The following is a 26,517-nucleotide window of genomic DNA, read 5'->3' on the forward strand; positions in this document are numbered from 1 at the left end:
CATGTTCTCTTTCATCTCAGGTTCGTAGCTCCAGACTTCAGATGTGAGTGTAACCTGGAGTAACCATAGAAACCAGGAAAGTAGGAGGGGACAGTGAGGTGGGGGGAGCAATGGAGAAGGAAAATAGCAGGGTGTGGGTAGTGTGAAGGGGAGAATGAGAACAATAGAATGGGATTTAATTAGAGAGGGGTAGATAGAAAGGAGGAGGAGGGAGGTAAAATAGCAGTAAGGATGTCTGAAAGGAATCATTAGATACCTAAAGTTATACAAAATACATATGAGTCTATGTATGCATGTGCATATAGAGTATAAATGAAAAATTTCCATCTGGGCTGACAGTGCTCCTTCCAAGAGCTAGGAAAGTCCCCCCAAACCAGTTGTTGGTCAGGAGAGCTCAAGGGACTCCTCAAACATTATAGGACATTGCTCTTGTTTGTGGTTGCCTCTCAGGCGGAAGGTAAGCCCTTGTTTCTGAAGGCACTATGCACTTTGGACATTGGAACAGACGCAGTGCAGTTGGATGTGGTGTGAAAGCCTTCCTCAAAGACTAGCTTTTATGATAGCAGAAGGTGCTTTGTGAGCGTCTAAAGGCGAGAAGCAACACTGAACTTTGGTACAGTATTTAGATGAAACTTGGGCAAAAATCAATCTTTAAAACAAATCTAGATGTTGTTAAGACTCAGCTGTCCTCATTACGCTGAACACACACACTTTCTTTTAAAAGCCAGTTCTAGAGTCTATGAAGAACAGAGCAATAACTTAAGAGAACACCATTGATTTTTAAAAAGGATTGCACTGTGGCCTTAGAGATTTTGATAACCTTTTTATCATTGTGCATACCATATCAAAGTCTCATCTTTTACTTTATATAACCTACTCAGAACTTTTGTGACCCTCTTAAGCTTCTGAGCTTCTTCTTTATCGTTCCCATTCTAGAAATATCTAACCATCTCACCTTAGGACAAAGTCTTACAGTGTACAAACCTTTGTCTGCTCAAGTATCCTTGGTCTTCTAACATTTGCTTCTCTTACTTACGGCTCCCTTTTACTCGTTGTCGTTCCTCACATCATGAGACATCGTGATATTAATGCATTTACTAACTTATTTCAGACTCATTATTGCGTCCAATAATGTAAGGCTGAATCCAGAACATTTGTCTATCATGTGCAAATTTGTTCATATGAGTCTTAAACCTGCTGTGCTGTGCAGAAAAGTTCTTTTCCCACCTCATAGTGCTCTAAGAGAGGGAAGATTTTATTTTGAAGAGCCACCATCTGATAGTTTAAATTTACAATGTCATGAGTTTGGTAATAAGCACCATGGCCATGGAGAATCCTGGTGACTGATGCATCTGCCTTTATAAGTATCTTAACTTGAAATGCTCCCCTGATAGACTTAAAGGTGGCCAGCTGCTTGAAACTCTGTACTCACAACCAGCATGTGCCTACAAGTGAAAGCACACTAGCTGACAAATTGACAAGTGCCCTATCTCCTACAAAATGACAATACTATTAATGACATTTTCCTCTAGAGGCCACTTTTTTATACTCCCCCAGTATAAATTTATGCAAAAGTCAAGAGTGCAGAAAAATATAAAGTATTTTATTTCATGGTCCGTGGATCAAATAAATGATGGATGGTTACCATAAGATCAAAAGGTGATGTTACAGTGTCTTCTGGTCTCTCGTTTTCCCTGATATTTATCCTCCCTCACTAGTGAGCATTAAGAGAGGTCAGCCAGAGTAACTGTACTCACTGACCTGACCCTGCAATCTGCATTGTCGCCCCTCATTGTGAACAGGAGGGAAGATGAGGAGCCGTCCGGACCAACATGACCTTTATCCCTATGATACTGATGAAGTCTTCCTATATTTTTTTTCCGGGATAACTTAAATAAATCAGTGGTAAAAAACATGGAACACATCTGAGGCAGATCAATAGATCTGAATTGTCAATTCTAGAGTTAGTTTGGTTTAGCAAGAACCACACGTCCTTTCCGTCTCTGAAAATAACCTTAGTGAGGTTAAGATTCCTGACAAGACTAGGTCAGGACCCACAAACTTCTTGGATTGGTAGAGATGGAGCTTTTCTTTTCAATGAAGGCTACCATTCTCTCTCAGATATGTCATAAATTTCCTGTCTGTAGGGATCTGGAATGACTGGGAGGGAATTAAAAGAGAAGGTTGTCTATTCTGGCTGAATTGTGTTAAAGGCACATGACTGCAAGTCCCATATAATACAGTATGTAAAGTAATGCCTCAATACCAAAAGAATTCACCAAGGGAGTGTGGCATTGCCTTCATAGTGTGTTATAGAAAATGCATTGATCTTATGACATAGCAACAGGACACTCAGAAAACATTCCATGAGAATAACTACAGCTTAATAAAAAGACATGAGTTAGGTAGTATGGATATAGCAGTAGACAGAAGTAGATATAAAGCAGGAGTGAGTGGTGTAGGTCTGAACTATTAGGGAAGCAGAAAGAAGCAAAAACTTTCATGGTCTCCACTCTTGGAGGGGATTCCAACTGGAAACACCAAAAGATGCCACCTGGATATTGTTTTGCTCTTCCTTTGGATCCTAGGTACAAGCTGCTGGGACAATGGCTCATTAAAGAACTGGGAGGGACAGGGACGTTTATTCAGCATGGATCTGTGCTGGGCTGTGTTAGAAGCAGATAGAGAAACTGAGAAGAAGAAAGGGTTTCATGGGTCACTTTGTCCCTGTCCATGGTGAGGGCATCACAGGCTGAGTATCTGTGCCCCTTTCTATGTTTGATTAGCAATCAATCAGGTCTCTCAGAAATGAAGCTGTGAAAAAGTCAACCTCAATTTAAATCTTTAGCAGCTTTGTGTGATATTTCCATTCAGTCAAAAACGATTTGGGGGCCCTGGGATCAGGCACTTAGCTGTAATCATAGTACATACAATCTAGGGCAGTTCTTAGCGCCCTTTGTTTTGATCAGGGGTCTATGTGCCCAACCCTGAAAAGCTGTTTTTTTCTTTTCCTTTCTCCACGTATAAGCAGAGAGTGGTCTGTGTCCAAGGGAATGGTGAGAGGGAGCGAAAGTGAGGGTATCTCAGTGCTCATGCAGAGAGAGGAAGCTAGACAGACATAGTGTTGTCATTTATATCTTGCTCTATGATTAGATCTCATGATTATATCTGACTAGTGCTATAGCTACAGTAGAAATGCCCAAGGGAGAGACAGGGGAAGCATTGTGGGAGTGGGGACCAGGAAGGGGGCGACAAGTGGGATGTAAAGTGAATAAGTAAAATAAATAAATAAATAAGTAAGTAAGTAAGTAAAATTTTTTTAAAAAGGAAGAAAAACACCCAAGGGGAGAAGGCATTATATGTGTACCCCATATACTGCCCTTGTTCTCAAGAAAGAGAGTCTGGGACTAGAGGAAAACACAGAGAGGTAGCTCGCTGTCTACTAGCAGGCATGCTCCCTTAGCTTCTGACAGGGCAGAGACTGCATAGGAAGTCCACAGAGTCAACGGTGACCCTGGAAGTGATTTTGAGCCCTTCTTTAACAGCAGTGACTTTGAAGCCAGAGCCCTGAGATGTGCACAGCAGCTCTGTGCCACAGAGTGTGTTTGTAGATAGGTACCGTATGATTTGTCTCATTGGCCCCGGGTCAAGGCAGATTAGATGGAAGGGCCCACTTTTAGTTAGTTAAATGAGGACCTCTGTTCTGAAGTGTCTGACTTAGTTACTTTTCTATTTCTGTGATAAAACAATATGACCAAGGCAAGCTAAGATGGAGGCATTCCATGGAGAGTTATCATCTGATAACCAAAGCCCATGCTGATGGCTGACAGGATGCCATACGCCTGATATGTCCTTAAAGGGACCTGAGAGAACACTGCAGTGCGTTTTAGCTGACCTTTAACTTGGGCACAGGTTCTTCTCTACTAGAAATACTTATCAGGCAGACATTTGGCGCACTGGCTAGCTTTTTCATCCCTGTAAGGAAATGGGTATGATGGCTAGGCTGAGCCATGAAGAACGAGAGTCTCTGGGACATCTGTAAAAGCCAGTTTACCATCCCTTAATCAGGTTGTTTCATCCAAGGAGGGGGTTAGGGCATTATGTGGACACTAGAAAGGAGTGAGCAAAACTCCAAGTTTCTAGAGACAAAATTGTCTGATTGGAGGGTCAAGATGGTTGAGGATAGTCCAACCACAGGTGTCCCATTTGGCCACATCACGGACAAACCTCCATAGCTGCCCCTTCTTCTGGTACTCTTGTTTCCAATGGGGTAATTTCTGGCAGACGTGATATTTGCCTATTTCTGTCAGCAGGTTATCTAGGAGATGAAATTATCTCTCCTATTCTTGTGTTTGTTCTTTGGGCTTTTATTTCCTCTACCTCCTTCTCCTCCTCCTCCCCCTCCTTTTTTTAAAAATATTGATTGTAGTCAATGGAGGTGATTACATCTGGCAAATTTGTCTAGAGCTAGCTGGGCAACAAATTTATCTTTAAGAAATACCCAGCCTTCTACACTATCATAACTTAGTAGGATATTCTTTTACTCTTCCCAAGAAGGCAGTAGGATCCTCCTGTACCCCTGATGCATGGTAGCTATAGCCTGATCCTCCTGTACCCCTGATGCAGGTAGCTGTAGCCTGATCCTCCTGTACCCCTGATGCAGGTAGCTATAGCCTGATCCTCCTGTACCCCTGATGCATGGTAGCTATAGCCTGATCCTCCTGTACCCCTGATGCAGGTAACTATAGCCTGATCCTCCTGTACCCCTGATGCAGGTAGCTATAGCCTGATCCTCCTGTACCCCTGATGCATGGTAGCTATAGCCTGATCCTCCTGTACCCCTGATGCAGGTAGCTATAGCCTGATCCTCCTGTACCCCTGATGCATGGTAGCCAGGAAACTATGATTGAGGGGCTTAGCCCAGCTGTCTTGAGTTTTCCACCAGGCAGACTAGGAAATGGTTCATTATCTTAGTTCTCCTAAGTCCCACGCAGGGCACTTGTAAGGAATGCCAAAGCCCCAAGAGGGACTGGAATCCACGAGTTGTCTTCAAAGATCCTTTGTTTCTAAGAGCTTTTTAGGGCCTGTTCTTCAAGTCAAAAGCCTGGCTTAAGTGCTGGAGAACCTCTACGTACTTTTCAGGGATGTTTGAAAATTTGCCCAGGTTTTTTATCTGGTTTAAATCTCACAAGGAGAAAGAGATAAGTATTTGAGTTGAGCCAAGTTCTCCTATTGCTTCAAGCAGAAGGCAGACTGATGGATTCTCATGATAAACTGGCAGCTCCCTACCCCATTCATAGAGTGTTCCTTAGTGGATAAATACTCTGTTTCCAGGGAAGAGACAAGGGTGGCTGCATAGGGGATCCATTTGACATTTGAGACTTGGATCAAGTTGGTCCCTTGGGACCTAAAAGATTTGAATGGAGGGACTTTACTCCATTTTTAATTCATCCAGCAAAATAAATTCAGTTGTTGAATGGTGTTCGAATTTAAGCTACCATTTAGAGGTCACATTTTTCAACCCCAACTTATACTGGGGCCAAGATGTATTCTGAGATAAAAGGTCACTTTTTAAAGAGTATTTGGGTCAAATTGATTCTAGTTCTTCAAAAGGGTATCTGGTGAGATAACCTAGTCACCCACATGCAGGGGGTGGGGGGAGGGAGTAGTGAGTAGTGTAGGCAGTCCTGTGCCTTTTAGGACACAGTTGCAGCTCTCCCAAGAGGCTTAGAGCCCCATGGGATATTCCAAGGAGGTTTGTGATGCCCTAGCACTGGTTTCTCTGAGTTACCCTTTGCTGGGTCCTTGGTTCCCTCCTCCTTATGCTCAAGTGCTCCTCCAGGATGTAAACTAGGTGAATTCCGAGCTAAGCTTTAGTCCCGGGAGCTCCTTCTGAAAATTTGGTCCCACTATTTTTTTTTTTTTTACTTTTCAATTTTTTAAAACAATTTTTAGTTTAATATCTTTTTATTATATTCTATCCCTCTATCAAAGCATTTCAGATCCTTTCCTACTCCCTACTCAACCAACTTTAAGTTCTCTTGCAAAAAGAAAAAAAAAAGAAACCAAAACCAAGAAAACAAAATAAAGCAATACCCTAAATGAAAACAAGCAAACAAACCAAACTGTAAGGAAATAAAAGCACACAAAACACTATGGAGTCCATTATATGTTGGTCAGCAACCCATGAACATGAGGCTCGAAGTGAAGTGGGTGATGTACTCCGTGTCATTCCATTGGAGAAAACGAATTTTTCCCCTCCCAAATGTGTATACATTTTAGTTTAGTTAACCTTTGCCCCAGGGGCTAGGGATTCATTCATTCACTCATTCATTCACACTTTCATTTTAATATAACAAAATAATATATATTGAAATAAAACAAAAATTATCACATCAGTTTAGGCAGGGCAAACCAGTAGAAGGAATAGAGCCCAAGAGAAAGCACGAGAATAAATACCCACATGCTCACATACTCAGGAATTCATGCAAACCCTGAACTGGAGCCTGAGCAGGTAGGCTCACTACAGACCGTCAGATCTCCTTGGGCTTCTCTAAACCAAATCCCAAGTCTCATTCTCAGCTCTGCAGCGTAACACCAGCTGCACTCGCCCTCCCCACCTTCCCCATGGCCAGTGAATTCCACAGAGCTACCTCTCCTTGCCCTCCCTCCGTCCTGCAACTCATTGCGTCATCTCAGACCTCCACTCCAGCAGGTACCATCGGCTCCTACTCCCAGGGAAGCAGGCAGGTTGATTGGAGGCCTTCACCTTTCCCTCTGCCTTTTCAGATCCACTGCCCCTGCTTATTTTTCCTGACCAGATTACCCAAAGATTCCTTGGTACAAGTGATGAACTTCGCTTTATAAAAAGAATATTAGAATTTGAGAATTAGAATCTTTGAGAATTTCATACACTATACTATTATTATGATCATGTTCACCTCAATTTTGTCCTCTCCATGTTTCCCATGTCCCTTTACAGTCTTCCAACTTGAAAATATCCTGTTTATTTTACCACTAAAGTATAAAATTTCTGGTAATTTGCAGTGAAAGCAAGATATGACTCTTACTAGTTGTATGAGTACCAATATATCACAGTACCCCACTTGGACTATTTATAATTTTTAATGTAAAGATTGTGTTTTCTATGAATAATACAAATTTAATTCTGAGCTCATGCTATTTGCCAACTAGTTTACTACTTTTTTTCTTTTTTTCTTAGATATTTTCTTTATTTACATTTCAGATGTTATCCCCTTTCCTGGTTCCCCTCCGAAAACTCCCATCCCCTTCCCACTCCCCCCTGCTCACCAACCTACCCACTCCCACTTCCCGGCCCTGGCATTCCCTTACACTGGGGTATATAGAACCTTCACAGGACAAAGGGCCTCTCCTCCCATTGATGGCTGATTAGGGCATCCTCTGCTACATATGCAACTAGAACCATGTGTTTTCTTTGGTTGGTGGTTTAGTCCCAGGGAGCTCTTGGGGCTATTGATATAGCTGTCTCCTGAGAGACTCTGCCACTGCCTGACAAATGTAGGAGTAGATGCTCACAACCATCCATTGGATGGAGCACAGGATCCCCAATGAAGGAGCTAGAGAAAGTACCCAAGGAGCTGAAGGGGTTTGCAGCCCCATAAGAGGAACAACAACATGGTCCCACTTTTCAGACGATGTAGAGCCAGTGCTAGAGAATGCTGGGACCTGGTGGCTTACGTCTAGTCATATGACAACTAGTGACAGCTAGTCAAATGACAGGGAAGGTGCTAGAAACAGGAGAAACCTTCATCGAGAATGTAATTCCATTCTCTCTTCAGCATCCCACAGGCGGTATGGACCACTTAATGAGCCCAGACAGTTCTCTTAGAGTCATTATGGTTTGTTCCCTTGTGAATGGTATGTAGGCCAGGAGCCATACTAAAATTTGACAATAGAAGAGATGTTCTTGGGTAAAAGATGACTCATTTTTGTAGACATGAGAATAAATATCATCAAGATCATATCCTGTAATATCTTGTTATCTTTCCAGACAACCAAGCCACCAACTGAATAATCATCTCAGGGGGTTCCTGATGTCTTTCCAGGACATGAGCAGGATAACAGCCTTCATCTGGAGAAACATATAGAGAAAGAAACAAGACAACTTCCCATGAGCTTTCATATTTGTAGTAAGCAATCATAAAGGCAGTGGTCTGAAGAAGCAAAGCTACAGGCTGGACGGGCACACATCATGCAGGAGTGAGGGTGAGCCGTTCAGCTGAGGGGTCACGTGGTAGCACTTGAGGAGAGCCTCTACTCCACTGTTCAGGACAGTCCAGAGACCAAGCTATACTAAGTATGTTGCTGGTTCTGAGTGAACGAGTTTATTAAAGATGTAGTCAGGAGCAGTGGAAGATGAGCAAGTAGCAGATAAGTAGCAAGCCAATTGTTGTCAAATCAGGAGTTTACAGAACACAGGGGGACAAGCGGGGTACCCTGACTTAGAAAGCAAAGGAAGGTTATGTCATTACATTTAAGGATTGCAGACATCCAGGAGAAATTGGCTGGGGACGTTGGAGCCATCAGCTGGTGTTCCTGATTGAGCCTCTCTGTGCGGATGAGCTTCCCACTTTCTGTTCCCACTGCCAACGATTTTTTTTAAGCATGCTCCATAAGAAAGATTTAATATGTGATGCAGTAAACCTTGTCAAAAGGCCATGATCACTAGATCCTAGTGATCTTCTTTTTCTTTTTCTTTTTTTTATATATATTTTTATTAGGTATTTTCCTCATTTACATTTCCAATGCTATCCCAAAAGTCCCCCATACCCTCCCCACTCCCCTACCCACCCACTCCCCCTTTTTGGACCTGGCATTCCCCTGTACTGGGGCATATAAAGTTTGCAAGTCCAATGGGCCTCTCTTTCCAGTGATGGCCGACTAGGCCATCTTTTGATACATATGCAGCTAGAGTCAAGAGCTCAGGGCTACTGGTTAGTTCATAATGTTGTTTCACCTATAGGGTTGCAGGTCCCTTTAGCTCCTTGGGTACTTTCTCTAGCTCCTCCATTGGGGGCCCTGTGATCCATCCAATAGCTGACTGTGAGCATCCACTTCTGCGTTTGCTAGGCCCCGGCATAGTCTCACAAGAGAGAGCTCTATCTGGGTCCTTTCAGCAAAATCTTGCTAGTGTGTGCAGTGGTGTCAGCGTTTGGAAGCTGATTATGGGATGGATCCCCGGATATGGCAGTCTCTAGATGGTCCATTCTTTCTTCACAGCTCCAAACATTGTCTCTGTAAGAAGGGGCAAAGTGTCCATACTTTTGTCTTCGTTCTTCTTGAGTTTCATGCGTTTAGCAAATTTGCCAACGATTTTTATACCATGGAATAAGCAATACATGGCGTCTTCCTCTGGCTTTCTCAACACAAGTATATGGGAGGAGATACATGGAGACAAATAACTTTAAGTTTGAATGGGTGTTTGCCTTCCATACTTCCAGAGACAATGCATGACAGTTTCCTAATCTATTGTCTCCTATACCTGCAGACAGAGGTGTGAGGGATCACAAGCTGTAGCCCTGAGGTAAAATCAGGGCTGTGGTACTAGGTGTTTGGTCTTGATTCTAGTAGCCATCTATTCTTGTGCTTCCCAAAAAATTCAGATGAGAAATAGTTGTAGATCAAGCAGCCATTGTTTTTAAATTTACCCCTAACCCCTCTCTGTGTGTGCCACAGTGCTTCGTGGAGATCAGAATGTAGGGGTCAGTTCTCTCTGTTTACCATGTGGCTTCCAGAATCCTACTAGGGTCCTCCATCTTGTCAGCAAGAACCTTTACCCTCTCACCCACCTCATCCTTTAGTGTTCTTTCTGAAGCTGATCTTTCCCTAATGAACATATGCCAAGTTTAGCATTTGTCTTAGACTTTTTAAAACTCGATTTTTAAAGACAGTGTAGCCCAGGCTGGCTTGAAAAATCATAGTAATTGTCGACTATCTCCCACGAGCTGGAATAGTAGAAATGAGCCACTGTGCCTGGCTACGGTTTTCTGTGTTTAAGCTAAATATTGACTAATATCAATAATTCCACTTGATGAACTTAGTTATAGTCATGACTTTAAAAAATAATCTCTGCCATCACTGTATCTGTGTAAGAGCGATATGCAGAGAGAAGACCTCAGTCTAACCTGTGATTAAACTGTAAGATGTCCAGGGATAGTAAAGGTCTCTTTTCCGGACATTCTCTACATAGAAAGTGGCATGTGTTAACAATGGAAGTATTCTAGGACTCCAGCAAGTTGAGACAATCAACTCATTGGCTCATGTAGAAGAAATACTGTTACTGTCTGTGTTGGACGGTTGAGGACATGGCTAACAAGCTGTACTATTGCATACTGAAGTCTGTGATGTTGCATGGCTCTTCTAATTGATAATAGGAAATATGGTCACTTTTAGATATGAGACAATGAAATATTTGAAAAAAGTTATGAACCCTAATCAGTTCTCCTGGCATTGATAAGAATGCTGTTACTATAGTGGTTTTGGTCAGTACCAATTTTTTATTTAATATTTTTTATTAGATATTTTCTTTACTTACATTTCAAATGCTATCCCTTTTTTGGCTTCCCCACTGAAAACCCCTATCCCATCCCCCTCCCCCTGCCTCTGTGAGGGTGTCCCTCCACCCACCCTCCCACTCCTGCTTCCCCATCCTGGCATTCTCATACACTGGGGCATCAAGCCTTCACAGGACCAAGGACCCAATTTTCAAAACGTATTAATCTTTGAAGTTTGTATTCAAGTGTATGTTGTATATTGACCATGTTGTTTTTTGTTTGTTTTTGTTTGTCTGTGTGCTTCTATCATCCCGACCTTTGCCCCCTTCTCCTCTCTTTGTTCTTAAGTTAGTTTTACTTCTACTTTCAGCTGTGGCTTTGTGTATCATGAAAAACCTACAACAGACAAATATGAGGAAATATATAGTATTTGTCTTTGTGAGCCTGGCTAATTCACTTAGTGTATCATTTCAATTTGCATCCATTTTTTTCTACAGATGACACATATTCTTTCTTTTTATTGATGAAAAATGGCACGTTTTAAACTTTCATTTCTAACTTTGGCCACCCATGCTGATTTGTAACAGATATTGTGAGCAATGCTGTAATAAACACTGATACAAAGCATTTCTGTGTCACACTGAACTGGCCTTTGAGTGAATACCAGGTAGTGGTATCGATGGGCCATATGGTAGATTTACTTGTTTATTTTTTGTTTTGTTTTTTTATAAACTTATCATGTGTATGTTGTTATATGAGTATGCTCAGATGTGTCAGAGCACACGTGTGGAAGTCAGAGGACAACCTGTGGGAACTGGTTCCCTTCTTCCCCCACGTGAGCCCTGGGCATAGAGCTCAGATCGTTAGGCTTGGCAGCAAGCACTTTTACTGGCAGAGCCACCCCACTGGTCCCATTTTCAGTTTTTCTTTGACAAACCTTTGTACTGCTAATCTAACCCATAGTGGTTAGAGTAGTGTACACCCTTTCAGTAGTACAGAAGATATTGCTACCTGTGGTGGTTAGAGTAGTGTACACTCCATCAGTAGTATAGAAGGTTCCCTTTTGTACACATCCTTGATAGTTTTCATTTGTTTTCTTAATGACTGCCATTCTGACTGGGCCAAGACAGAATCTGAATTAGGTTTGATTTTCATTCCCTGATGGTTAATGAAGCTGAACATTTTCTCATTGTTTATTAGCCATTTTTATTTCATCTCTTGAGAACTGCTTATTAATCTCTCTTGAGTTTTGTTGTTGTTGTTGTTCTACAGCTGTTGTAGTACAACTTTTTCCTCTGGGCATAGCATGATTACTACCTTAGAGTAGAAACGACCTCATCCAGGTAAGAATTGAGTAGAATAATACAGAGGTGACTAGGTCTATGGCTATGGTAATGAACTGTTGACACTCTAGTAGGAGGGTGGAAGAATAGGGTAGGGATGCTCATCATAGAATACATAAAGTAGGAGGTTTACTGAAAGGGAGACTCCATGATGCGCCTCTGGGAGGTGGTTATGCATGGTGAAGTGAGACACTGCACTAATGCATGTGTTTTGCTGACATTCACACTTCTATAAGTAACCGTTCCCTCACGCCCTGTGAGGAAGCCAGGTAAACTCACTTGCTCTCCAAGTTGGACTTCAGTGAGATTGTTGTTTGCCCTATTGTTGGGGTCCTGTCTAGATGAATGAACTTCTCCAACTCTGGGCTTGTGACTCTGGGCTACCGTGCCCAGTGACCGAGTCGTTTTAGCAAATGTGGGAGATTTGAGACAACTTCTTGTATCCCATTTGTCCATAATGGACTAGAGTTAGAAATCAACAAGAAAAACTATAGAATATGAGCATGGAGATGAAAGAATATGCCATCCAATGATGAGTGGCATTGCCAAATAAGATCACAAATCCCTAGGACCAAATGAAAACATAATTTATAAAACGTATGAGATCAAAATAAAGGCAGTTCTGAGAAAAAGTTTATACCTATAAATGCCTTCATTAAAAAATAGATATCCCAAATAATATGCCTTTGGATTTCAGAAAAAAGGGGTAATCCAAGCATAAAGCAGCTGATGAAAAGAAATATGAAGATGGGGAGTCATGGGTAACCGTCCACGCCCTGACTGAATTATTTTTACAGACGTTGCTTAAGCCTCTGAGAAAGATGATCTCTAGATGTCTGTTAGGACCATTCAATGCATAACGTCATCTCACTCGTATGCTTCTGCTGCTTTTTGTTATTGTTGTTGTTTTGGCATGTCTGTTGGTAAGACGGGTATTGACGTCATCCACTATTATTGTGTTAGGGTAATCTGTGACTTTATTTCTAGTACTACTTGTTATATAAATTGGGTGTCCTTTTGGTAATATATGCTCAGAATTATAATGTCTTCTTGATCAGTTCTTCTTTGATAGTGTGGCATGACTAGTTTTGGATTGAAATCTATTTTGCCAGTGATTAGCATAGAGGCATTTGTTCATTTCCTAATTCCAGTTACTTGGGACACCTCTTTTTCCATTTTTTTTTTACACTATGACAGATGGCATTTTTTTTTCTTGGTTTTTCGAGACAGGGTTTCTCTGTGTGTAGCCCTGGCTGTCCTGGAACTCACTCTGTAGACCAGGCTGGCATCGAACTCAGAAATCTGCCTGCTTCTACCTCCCAAGTCCTGTGATTAAAGGCGTGTGCCACCACTGCCTGGCAACAGCTGCCTATTTTTGATGGTAAAATGCATTTATAAGAGATAGCAAGTATTTTAAATAGGTTCTGCATTCCTGGCTCATATTTTTTATTTTACTGGCTTTATAGTTTTCTCCTCAGTGCCTTGCTTTTGTAGTTCATGCATTTCCCAAAGCCTTTTTACTTTCCGTGAGATGTACTTAAAGACAAGATTGTGACACGTACCATTACTATTCCCGACACATCGGGGTGACCTGCTTTAGTTTTGAGGAAAGCCAATGTAAGTACTTTTTCTAGGCTAGACACTGCCTTGAATCTTAACAAGTCCACTAGCTAAGAATGTTGCATCATGATGTTTTAGGCTAATATTCATTTCAGTGCAACACAAGCTTTAAAGTGTTATTTTCAGTTAATAGTTAAGACTATTTGCTTTATGCTTTCTGACATTAATCATAGTTGTAAAATTTAAAAGATCTTGATATTCTGAAACAATTTGCTTTGCATGCCACCAGTCCCTTCAGAAAGTAAGCCAAACTGAAAGTTAAAAAGCAAAGCCAAACCAAAGGAACAGTGTTACATTGATGACGTTAGACATTTGTGTGATGTCCACAGTATTTAATTCCTGATAGAGTTTTGATATCTGCATGCTGCAATATAGATTTCAAAACTTTCTATCTTTTAAAAACATTTCATTAACAGCCATATTGTTTTGTGTATTTGATTTTAAGAGAAATGTCTCTTGAGAATTACTCTTTTTACTTCTTACTAGAATAGAGGGGCGGGGGTTCTTGTATGAGTGTCTGAGCTGGGCACACTTTCCTCCCCTCTTCCTTTCCTTGTCACTCACCTCATTTCATTTCGGGATTATAATCATCACATTTCTCCCTCTTCCCTTCCCTTCCTCCAAGGCCTCCAATTAATCCTCCTTCCTCTCTATCAAACCCATGGATCTTATTTCATTCATCATTATTGCATTCATATATGTATATGTGTATACACATACATTCTTAAATATTACCTGCTCAGGCTGTATAGTGATATCTACATGTATGTTTTCAATGCTGATCATTTGACACTGGCCAACCAGTTGTGCTCGTCTCCTAGTATGACCATTTCTAACCCGCTGGTATCCTCAGTTGCCTCTAGTTCTTTGTATATGGCTGAGGCCTCCTGAGATTTTTTCAATCCATTTTGGCGGGTACATTGCCTCTGTCTTCTTCAGCTAATGTTTAGGCAATTGTTTTAGAGAGACTGTGGCTGTAGCTTCTGACATTACTGGGAGAGGCGTTTTACAGCAGACTCTCTTATCTTCTGGCTTTTCCAGTCTTTCTGCCAACTCTTAGCAGTGTTGCCCGAGGCTTAGGTGCAGGGGTGTTTTGCAGATGTACCCATTGGGACTGGGCTCCACTGCTCTGCACTTTGATTGCTGGTGGCTTTCTGTGGTGATTTTTGTTGAAAAACAGGTTTGCTTGATAAGGTGTGAGGATTACACTTATCGGTGGGCACAAGGGCAAATATTAAGATTGTTACTAGTCTTTACGCTCATTTAGTAGAGTAGCGATTGCAGATTCTCTTCCAGTAACGATACTTTACTAGCAAGTTAGCTATGTTTCTTGCATCAGGCATGGAATCTCTTTTGTTGAGAGAATACAGTCTAATTAGAAAGCTCTAGGTTCTTGCCAAGATGTGTGTGGTGCTGACGCACTCATAGTGCCATGCTGGCCGTTGATGTGGTTTCTAGGCATCATTGTTGAGTAGGACTTCTGCTTGCTTCAGTTCTCTGAAGGCTCGCATGTTTTCTTCTGGTGCCCTGAAAGCTAGGTAGAAGGCATTCAGGTCAGTTCCAGGTCATGGGTCTCTGAGCCCTACTTCAGAACCACGTAGTGTCTTCAGCAAATACACTTACTTTCCACCTCTGAGGGGCAACCAAGGACAGCAGCCATAGACTGTGAGTTTTGGAATCTCTTGGATAGTACTGGCCAACAACTCAAAAAAAGGTCTCTCATGCCTGGTACTGGGGCTTTTGTTAGGTGGTTCTTTGGCTCTTGGTGGATAGTATTGTCATCCCAGATAAGAAAAAAATCATTAAAAGTTTCTTTGTATATTTATTCAAAGAATTACATGTGTTACAATGGTTTTCTTTCTTCTTCTTTTTTAAAAAAGATAATTAATAGTACAATTTCTTATTCCTTCTTTAGATTTCTTGTTGTTTTATCTCCCCTTCTCCTTCTGTATTTTCTTCCCCATCCCCCTCTTCTCATTTCTCCTATCGATAACTTGTACCCCTCTATTCCCCTTCTGTGTTTGCCTGCTGTGTGTCCCTAAAGACCCCATCTTTCTCATTTTCTCACTCAGATTGCTTCTACCCTGGTACTTTCCTCTCCGTTGTTCTCCAGCTCCCCCAGTTAGTTCCCCTGTCCTGCCAGTGGTCCTGTTTCACTCATCTGGTTTCTGTAGTTACTCCAGGCTCTGTACTCCCATCAGAAAATTTTGTTCTCTCCAATAGAGAGAACATGTGACTTTGTTTTTCTGGGTCATTTCATTTAATATGATCTCTTCCCTTCCCATTCATTTACCTGTAAAGTTCATGATTTCATTTTTTTTTTTTACAGCTGAATAGTATCCCACAGTGTATATGTACCACATTTTAATTACCCACTTGCTGCTTATAGGATGTTTAGGTTGTTTCCATGTCCTCGCTATTGTGAACAGAGCAGCAGTGAACATGGCTGAGCAAGTGTCTAGGGAGTGGGATGTGGAACCCTTTTGTCATATGCCCCAGAATGGTGTACCTGGATCACATGGTAGATTTACTTTTAGCTTTCTGAGAAAACTCTATATGAATTTCCATAGGGACTGTACCAGGTTGCTTTACCACCAACAGTCAACAAGGGCTCCCTTTCCCAAACATCCATCAGTATTTGTTGTCTGTTATTTTGTTGATTTTAACATTCTGACGAGGATGAAATAAATTTTCAACGTTCTAATGTGTATTTTCCTAGTTGCTAGCAAAGATAAATATTTTTTATGTATTTCTTCTTTTTTTTTTTCTTCTTTTGAGTGGGTTGTGGGACCTGGTCCAGTTAGTTCAACAATGACTGTTTACCAGTGGAAAGTCCAAGAACCCAGTATTTGTTCAGGCTGTGAACCTGGACATCTCAGCTGATCTTCACTATGTGATAGAATCCTGAAGACAGGCTCTAATGACAGTGAAGGAAGAGCAAACAGGCAGAGAGAGAGAGTGAGAGTGAAAGCAAGAGGAGAGTAAGCGAGCAAGAGAATCCCTTTTCTATGTTCTTTTTTTAAATTTAGTTTTATTTGTAATTCAATTTTTACACTCCATATTCCATTCCCTGCCCCTCCCCATCCATCCTCCAACTGCTCCCCATCCCACACCTCCTCCCCACCCCACCCCTTCTCCACATGGATGCCCCCACCCCCTACCCCACCTGACCTCTAAACTCCCTGGGGCCTCCAGTCTCTTGAGGGTTAGGTGTATCATCTCTGAATGAACACAGATCTGGAAGTCCTCTACTGTATGTGTGTCGGGGACCTCATATTAGCTGGAGTATGCTGTCTGTTTGGTGGTCCAATGTTTGAGAGATCTCGGGGGTCCAGATTAATTAAGACTGATGGTCCTCCTACAGAACTGCCCTTCTCAGCTTCTTTCAGCCTTCTCTAATTCAACAAGAGGGGTCAGCTGCTTCTGTCCATTGGTTGGGTGCAAATAACTGCATCTGACTCTTTCAGCTGCTTGTTGGGTCTTTCAGGGGACAGTCATGATAGATCCCTTTTTGTGAGCATTCCATAGCCTCAGTAATAGTGTCGGACCTTGGGACCTCCCCTTGAGCTGGATCCTACTTTGGGCCTGTCATTGGACTTTCTTTTCTTCAGGCCCCTCTTCATTTCCATCTTTCAGACAGAAACAATTATGGGTCAGAGATGTGACTGTGGGATGGCAACCCCGTCCCTCATTTGATAGCCTGTCTTCCTGCTGGAGGTGGGCTTTATAAGTTCCCTCTCCCTGCTGTTGGGCATTTCGTCAAAGATAACCTCCCTATGAGTTCTGGGAGTCTCTCACCTCCCAGGTCTCTGGTGCATTCTGGGGGATCCCCCCCACAACCTCCTATTTCCTGAGGTTGCCTGTTTCCATTCTTTATGTTGGCCCTCAGGGCATCAGTCCTTTTCCCTCACCCAATACCAGATCAGGTTTCCCTCTACCCCCCACTCTCCCCCCACCCTGTCCACTTTCCCTCCCAAGTCTCTCTCTCCCTCCCTCCCTCCCTCCCTCCCTCCCTCCCTCCCTCCCTCCCTCCCTCCCTCCCTCCCTCCTCACTTGTGATTGCTTTCTTCTGTCTCCCAAGTGGGACTGAGGCATCCTCACTTGGGCACTTCAGCTTGTTGAGCCTTTTGAATTCTGTGGGACTGTATCTTGTGTATTTTGTATGTTTTTTTTTTTTTTGGTTAATATCCACTTATTAGTGAGTACATACCATGCATGTCCTTTTGGGTTTGAGTTACCTCACTCAAGATGATATTTTCTAGTTCCATCCATTTGCCTGCAAAAGTCAGGATGTCCTCATTCTCATTCTTAATATCTGAGTAGTATTCCATTGTGTAAATGAACCACATTTTCTGTATCCATTCTTCTGTTGTGGGACATCTAGGTTGTTTCCAGCTTCTGGCTATCACAAATAAGGTTGCTATGAACATAGTGGAACATGTGCCCCTGTGCCATGGTGGGGCATCTTTTGGGTATATTCCCAAGAGTGATATAGCTGGGTCTTCAGGTAGATCTATTTCCAATTTTTGAGGAAACTCCAGATGGATTTCCAGCCACCAGAAAGTGTGACCCAGATCAAAGTTGGATCTTCTGACCTCAAAAGATTGGGATTGAAAGTGGGTCTTCCTACTTCAAATGATTTAATTAAGGAAAATAAAGTCCCCTCATAGGTATTCCTAGCCTCTTGAGTTTTACTGAATTTCATATGTAGTGAACTTGACAATCAAGAATGGCCATCACAAGTTCACCCCTTGTCAACTTGACACAAACCATATATCCATATTTTGTGATTGATTTTACATGAAAATAATAACCAGGTCATAATAATATAAAACATGATACAAATATCCCATATAGAATTGCAAATGTATTATATATTTAACCAGGTCATAATTTTGTCTAACATGTACAATTGCAAACACATTATAAATTTAGAATGTGTGGCAATGTTTCTTAGACATTCTTTTAGTATCTCAAACTTAATTATGATAACCACTTGTATTCTTTTAATTGATATTACACTTCATGATAAAGAAATTGAGGAAGAAAACACAAATATCTATACAAATGCTTTCTTATATGACAGGAATATTCTTGTCAGTTATAACTCATTTCTATAACTAATCACATAGCTTTAGCTGGTATGTATAACTACATTCCTCCACTACCCATTCTGTATTTCTATCACCCTTGGCAAGTACTTCATTTCTGATGGGTCTGTGCCATTTGTCATCTTGCCTGGATTAGGTTGTTGTAGTTTTTCATTAATCACAAGACATGATAGCACCAAGAAATGCTCTAAAGTATGTCCTGTATTCCAGACATAATCTTTCTCTTCTTCATTGGGAAGAAGTGGTCCAACTTCCCCATGGTAATCTGGATCAATTACTCCTCCTAACACTATTATTCCCTTCTTAGCCTTTGGTGTAAGGACACCAGAAACTCAAAGTGGCCAGGGGGAAGTCTGAGCTTCCAGTTCAATGGAATATTTGTTGTGTTTCTTGGCAGGGGCATACCTCTTTCTGGAATCAAAATTTCTAGTCCAGCAAAACTTAAGGTCACAGGAACAGGAAGGAGGAATTTTCCTAGTGAATCACTAGGTGGAATAATGAATGGAAATATTCCCTTTTCCACCCCTTGATTCTTGGACCCATGGATCCTGCTATGGAAAAAAATTGTACCCTCTATTGGACACTGATTCAAAGCAAATGCATGGTCTGGAGATCTCTGCTCCAAGCTATCTATCCTGTTGCTGCCTAATTGGCACTGTAACTGTGCCTTCAAAAGGCCATTCCATCTATCAGGCCATCTTCTTCAAGATGGTGGTGGGGAATATGGTAATAGAGGTAAGGGGAACTTACTTCTCTGGCCATGAAGTAAGTTCCTTAGGTAGAAGCTGTCTTAGTTAGGGTTTCTGTTGTTGTGAAGAGGCATTTTGACCATGGAAACTCTTGTAAAGGAAAGCATTTAATTGGAACTGGTTTACAGTTTATGAGGTTTAGTCTTTATTGTCATGGCAGGAAGCATGGTGGCATGCAGACAGGCATGGTGCTGGAGATGTAGCTGAGAGTTCTACATCTGGGTCTGTAGGTAGCAGGAAGTGACTGCTGCACTGGGCATGGCTTGAACATCTGAGATCTCAAGTCCATCATCTGTAACCACTTCCTTAAACAAGGCCACACCTACTCCAACAAGGCCACACCTCCTAATAATGCCATTTCCCATTGGCCTATTGGGGGCCATTTTCTTTCAAACCGCTATAGAAGTAATACTGTGTGGAATACCATGACACTGGTAAGACATTCTATAAGTCCACAGATGGTAGTTTTGATAGAAGCATTAGATGAAGGAAAGGCAATTCGGTGACCAGAATAAGTATCTACTCCAGTAAGTACATGATATTGTGCTTCCCATGGATGAAGTGGTCCAATGGAGTGAACCTGCCACCAGGTCACTGGCTGGTCAACTCAGGGAATGGTGTGATATGTCTGGCTTCGTTTTGATCTCTGATCTTGCCAGATCTGTCACTTAGCAGCAGCTGTAGCCTGGTCTGCCTTAGAGAATAGCAGTTCATATTGTCAAGCCCTTGTATGACCTCCATCTTTGCCACCATGACCTCTTTGTTCATCGACACCTTGAACAATGACAAGGGATGGCCGAGGAAAGAGGCTGACTGTTTATAGACTGGGTCATTCTTCTACTTAACTATTGAACTTCTCTGTTGCTGAAGTCACTTTTGATGAACATTCATATGAGTCACAGTATCTTCACATCCTTCACCCAACTCCAGAGATCTATCCACAGAATTCTTTCCCAGATGTCTTTTTTAGCAGTTTTCTAGTTATACTCTGTCCAAGTCCTGACAATTGAGCTAATCTATTGGCTACAGCTCATGAATCAGCAAACAATTTACATCTGGCCATTTTTCTTTCAAACAAAATGTAAGACCATATATACTGCCCAAAGTTCTACCCACCGCGAAGATGGGACGATTTTCTTTGCCAGTGTCTTTCAGGGTTATCCCAGAGCAGGGTTTTTATGCTGTAGCTGTCCATTTCGGGGTGGTGCCTGCATAATGTACAGAACCATCAGTAGATCAGGCCCTAGTCTTGTCTTCCCCAGTCGTGAAGGCTATCCCTTGAGGCTAGAGATGCAAGCTTGGGAACAGAGGACAGTAAAGCAGGGATAGAAACCATAGGCATTTGAGCAACTTCATGTAACTTGCTTGTGCCTTCAGGATCTGCTAAGGCAGGATCACATATATATTACTTCTGTTTGATAATGGATTGCTACTGCGTACATCCTATTTTGTGGCTTGGTGGGTCAGATAATACCCAGCTCACTATAGGCAGCTCAGGTTGAATATTAGTTTGGTGGCCCATTGTCAAATGGTTAGTTTCAACTAAGGCCCAAAAGCTGACAGAGGGTTGTCTTTTAAAGTGACAATATTTGTCTACGTATGATTGTAGAGCCTTGCTCCAAACCCCAAAAGCTCTCTTCTGTGCTTCACCTCTAGGGACTTGGCAATGGCTCCAAATGGCATTCCTGTCTGCTGCTACCACTTCACATATTATTAGGCCTGCTAGATCATATGATCATGTGGTAGAGCAGCCTGCACAGAAGCCTGGGACTGTTCAAACTCCACTCAAAGCTAGCAGCTTTCTGAGTCACTTGGTATATGGACCAGAGTAACACACCCAAGTGAAGAATATGCTGTCTTCAGAATTCAAATAGTCCTACTAAATGTATTTCTTTCTTGGTGGTAGGAGGATCCAGATACAATGACTTATCACTTAGTTTAGAAGGAACATCTCTGTATGTCCCATACCACTGGATTCCTAAGAATTTTACAGAAGTGGAGGGACCTTGAAATTTGGTTGGGTTTGTTTCTCATCTCTGAAGTGCACATGTGTTACTGACAAGTCCCAGGTGATTGATACCTTCCATTCACTTGGTCTAATCAGCAAAATCTTGCCAGTCTAATAATCTTGTCAATCTAGTGGACCAATGGGAAATTTTGTGGAAGAGACAGACTATCAAGATATCTTCAAACTAACTCATGATGTGGGGGAAGGGAGGCTGTAGGGTCATTAGATCCTTGATGAAAAACTGTGAAGGTATGTGACTGGCCTTGCCAACTGAGAAATTGCTTCTGGTGGCCTTTATGGACAATTACCAAAAAAGGTATTTGTTAGATCAATATAGGCTGCATTCCACATACTAGAAGATATGTTGATCTGCTCAAGTAAGGATGCCACAACTGATATAACATCTGCAATGGGAGTAAGGGTTAGATCATTTTTGCTAGGCAACTGTCACCCTCCATGATCCATCCATCAGTCTTCTGCACTGGCCAGATAGGAGAGTAGGGGGATGCACCAACCCTGCATTTTTCAAGTCCTTGATGGTTGCAATAATTTCTACAGTTCTTCCTGAGATGTGATTTTGTCTTTGACTCATCATTTTCCTTGACAGAGGAAGATTCAATGACTCCCATTTGGCTTTTTCCAACCATAATAGCCCTCACTTCATAGGTCAGGGAAACAGTGTGAGAATTCTGCCACCATCTAACTTCTATCTCAATTGTACATTCTGGACCTGGAGAAATAGCTAAAGAATTAGTTTGGCAACCCCTGGACCCACTGTGAGTTGATCATCCAAAACTCTATCACCTGACCTTGTTAAGCTCCTACTTTAACTAGAGGGCCACAATGCTTCTTGGGGTCTTCCAGGATTGTCAGTTCTGAACCAATAGACTCTGAAAGTCTGACTTTTTTCCTTTCTACCAGTATACAGTTATCTTTGTAAAAGGTGTCAGGTGCTTCTAGGGAAGGACAGAGAAAGACTAACAATAAAAAATCTTAAATATTTTATCAAGGTCCTGTCTCAGTGGAACCTGGCCATCCCTTCATTCAAGGGCTTTTGGATCTTCAAGTTGGCTCAAGTCTGGAAATTGGTTCATAGAACAAGATTTCCTTTTGTCACAATCTAGTGGAGTCTCTATTTTGTTTGCGAAATTTTCTGCTTTTATATATCAAAGAGAAATGCAGTAGAATCTTTATATATTTCATATGTCAAAATACCAAGATTGATTAGCTAGTACCAAAGGTCCATATGTCTTGCGCGTGCCCGACTGGCCAGCAAGAATGACGCTGCAACAGGATCCTTCTGCACACGTTTATTGGGAGAGCTTGATTGCAGAGGCGAAGAGACCCTAAGCCCAGAACTGGTGCTGCTTATATAGGCCTAGGAGAGGCGTTCTCTCTCATCTGATTGGGTAACTTGTCTCTCATCTGATTAGTTAACTTGTCTCTCATCTGATTGGTTAACTTTGGTTAATTCTCAAAACCTCATCTTGGCAAAAGAACCTTTACTGCCTATGCATGTGTGGTGGCCAGCAGTAGCCAACTGCCACTCTGCAACTGCCACTCTGTAACTGCCACTCTGCAACGGCTTCCCACACATATGGATCATGACACCTTAAAGTTCACTTTGTCTATGCTTCCATTACAGATCAGGCCATTATGGACATTGCTTTTCCTATGTTGCCTACTATAGCTATAATCACCTTACCTTTGGTGATTCAGTGCTGTCACTTGGCCCCTGCTACCTCAGAGCCCAATTAAAACAACTGCACTGAATCCATTGAAGTGAGCAGCAGTGTCTCCAACCCTAAGATCTGGCACACAGAAGGGTGTGACAATAAAGCTTTTCAAATGTTCTTGCACCTTCTGCTTGAATGAACTAGCAAATTCATTAAGATCTTTAGTAGTGTAGTACACCTCTTCATGGACTACCCTCTCTATCTCCCCTTTAGGAGCCTGCTGAGCCTGCCTAGCCTGTATTTTGGTTATAGGTATAAAGGAAGCAAGTGGTGAACTCTGATGGATTCCAGAATTGTCTTGCCTGGCATTTTCTTCAGGGAAAGCCACTTCTGGTTTATTAAACGATGAAGGATTATTTCCCCTAGTCAAAGACAGAAAAGGCAATATTTCAAGGAGTGGGCTTCGGTGTACATCTTTCTGCTAAGGATGGAGAGACCAATGCTTTAAGTGAGAGAAACTTTTGAGAATCTCTAGGTTCACAGTTGTGTCTCAAGTCTTTCCACCCCCATCCCAAGCTACACGTTCCTAGGCTTTAACAATTAATACCCTTACTTTCTCTGACACCCTCCAAGTCTGGGACCTGAAATTTTTAACCCCTATGCTGATGGTATGGGAGGTCTTGGACCTGAGGGATGTGATTGAATCATATGAGCAGAGCTTTCATTGTTATGATTCCTGTCTGTACAAAAGCCAGCCCATCCCTTCGCTATGTGAATAAATAGTGTATTCATCTGTGAAGCAGAAAATGGGCATCTGTTAGGTGTTCTCTGGGCATTTTTAACTGTAGTCGGTACAGCTGTCAGAACTGAGAGGAATTTCTGATGTTTTAATTTAGGCAGAAAAGTATATTATCTTTCCTATTCATCAAAAGTTCATGGCTGACACAGCTCTGTAACTAAAGCCAAATTGTGAAGAGAGAAGTGTAACACATTTATTTTACTCAATTTCATTGGACTCAGTAATCTTCAGTCCTGAAGACACCAAACCCAGAGAAAACCATTTGTTCATATGCTTAGGTTTGATGAAGAATTGGCACACATGAAGAAGACTGACTGGACACAAAAGTGTGCCTTGATATAAACAGAGGCTAGAAACCCATAAGGCCTGTTATTTTATATTCTTCTTGGACTCTCTATGTAGCATTCTTTCCTGTCAGGTATGAGACAAGACTTCTTGAATTGAATTTAAATTGAATGTGGACTGCACAATCTATATGAAAGGAAAGGGATCAGAATATTCCTTTGATGGCATGCTCTTATACAAGAATCTGTTATATTTCTAGACATATGGCCGACCATATAGAAGCAGGGTCTAGTTTCTGTGACCTGTGATGAGGAGAATAATTGCAGTCTCTGATCTGCTGTGTAGAGATGGCAGAAATAGGCAATCAGGAGAAGGTCTGAGGGGGACTTTGCTTTCGAGTATCCATTTTCTTCAAAGTACTTATCATTTCAAAGCAGCATAATTTGGGGTATAGTTCTCTGTGCCCCAATATCTTCTACACAGTTGTGGTATTTTCATAGCAACCCAAACTGACTTAGAGTAGGGCATTTCCTTCTTTCCCTCTGCCTTTCACAGTGCTGAGGACCAAAGGCAGGGCCGTGTGAGTGTAGACAGGTGTTTTACCAGTGAGCTAAAGTTGTGTTCAATGCCATGTTCCCATCATGGTGCTCAGAGTATTTTAGAACAATTCTGTAGGACAAAGTGACCCCAAACTCATGGTCTTCCTGCCTCAGTGCCCCAGATACTGGGATTACAGGTGTGTGCCACAGTACTCAGTGCTGAGATAACTGGTATATTAATACACTTGGAGTTGCTCTGGCAATACACCCCAGAGTTTCTTCGAGCCTGAAATAACTTATGTCCTTTATCCTGGTGATGTCCCAAGTGATGCTGCCAGGATGTTGAAGCATTAAAGAAATGCTGAGTAAGTGGAGCTGTTGACCAGGAGTGTTATTATCAGATGAGAGTGGTTCAGTAAACACCGTTTCTAATGCATTTCTTTTTTATAAATCTCAGATTTATTTTGTCTTTTATTAATTATTGTAATAGTTTTTATTTCATTTTGGACTTCCTAAGAAATTTATGTGAAATAGTACATGCTGAGATTTTAAAAAAACATTTTCATATTTTTGGAAAATATTACATTGATAAATAATTTTAGAATTTAATTTTAGATTTTCAATTGAAATGGCAATCATCTTAGAAATGGTCTTTTCTTTAATAACTGTGTGTTTTATCCTGCTTATGTTTTTAGGAGCAGAGTTCTGATAAAGCAAGAAAGAAGAAAGCAGAAGGTAAGGGCATTATAATCTGAGTGATGTTAGCTCTATAATAGTAAACTTAATACTAAACTTCTGAGTCACTCTTTATTACTAATAAATTCTCCTCATGGCCAGGTATAATGGCACTCTTTTGTATTTGTTGCCATGCACAGTAAGACTGATGTTTGTTTGTTCAAGCCCAGCCTGGGCTACATAGTGAGTTCTAGTCTTCCAGACCTCCACAGCAAGACTCTGTCTCAAAAAGGGATTAACTCAAATAAGATGGAAGATAACTTCATTTTTCCTTCTTATTCCTTGTACATGGCTTATTTAACACCATACATTGCTCAAGCAGACACTTACAATGATCATTATTGACTGTTGCAGTCTTTGTAGCTGTAAGACTCATCTCAGATCTAGCTGCTTCTCACTGCCCTCAATTTTAGCCCTGTAATTCAAGCCGTAGGCTATTGTGTAGAGTCTTGTGTCCCACATCTGGCTTATTTAGTCACTTTTTAATATATTCATAATATGAGCCAGGAGAGGAGTGAGTTTCCTGTGAGATTGTCTCTCCTAGTAATATCCAAACCTATACCTATAAAGCCTCCCTAACGTGATTGCCTACACATGAGCTGAACGAGAATAACAACAGTGGATGGAGAAAGCCCAGGAGACCCCAACCCTGCAAAAGAACTACAAGCAGCTAAGGAATTCTGAGAGGGAAAACATAGTCTTCCTCAGGGAAGAGTAGACCAATTGGCTATCCAATGCAAATGGTCATCCTTGAAGATATGAACATGAGTGACACTGTAGAGACTGAAAAGGCTGTATTTAAGAATATAACTGTGTATTCCTATATGCATGTAACATAATTTTAAAAGAGGTCATGCATGAATATGAAAGCAAGCCAAGGGAAAGGGAAAGATGGTGTAATTTATTATCTCAGAGAGAGAGAGAGAAGCCACTGATTTTATTAAACCTTACAACCAAGAGTATATATCTTGAAAAGGAACTTAGAAACTTTGTAGTTTGAGAATATACATAAATAATTAGGTCATTGCTATTAATAAAATGAGAGAGAATGGATGAGAGAGACACAGAGACACAGAAACACACACACACAGAAAACGTATGCAAAGGGAACCCCAAA

At 41.5% G+C, this 26,517-nt stretch overlaps 1 protein-coding gene across 1 annotated transcript in view; it reads left to right on the plus strand.

Annotated features, from left to right (window-relative positions):
• The window catches only part of CN725425 (cDNA sequence CN725425), a 62,643-nt gene that overhangs the window by 6,774 nt on the left and 29,352 nt on the right, over nt 1–26,517 (plus strand). The window contains exon 2 of the mRNA XM_030248865.1: nt 25,361–25,400. Within this exon, the coding sequence (XP_030104725.1) occupies nt 25,361–25,400 (40 nt within the window). The remainder of the gene's footprint in view (nt 1–25,360; nt 25,401–26,517) is intronic.

Source organism: Mus musculus, chromosome 15 (assembly GCF_000001635.26).
Source record: "Mus musculus strain C57BL/6J chromosome 15, GRCm38.p6 C57BL/6J".
Lineage (NCBI taxonomy): Eukaryota > Metazoa > Chordata > Mammalia > Rodentia > Muridae > Mus > Mus musculus.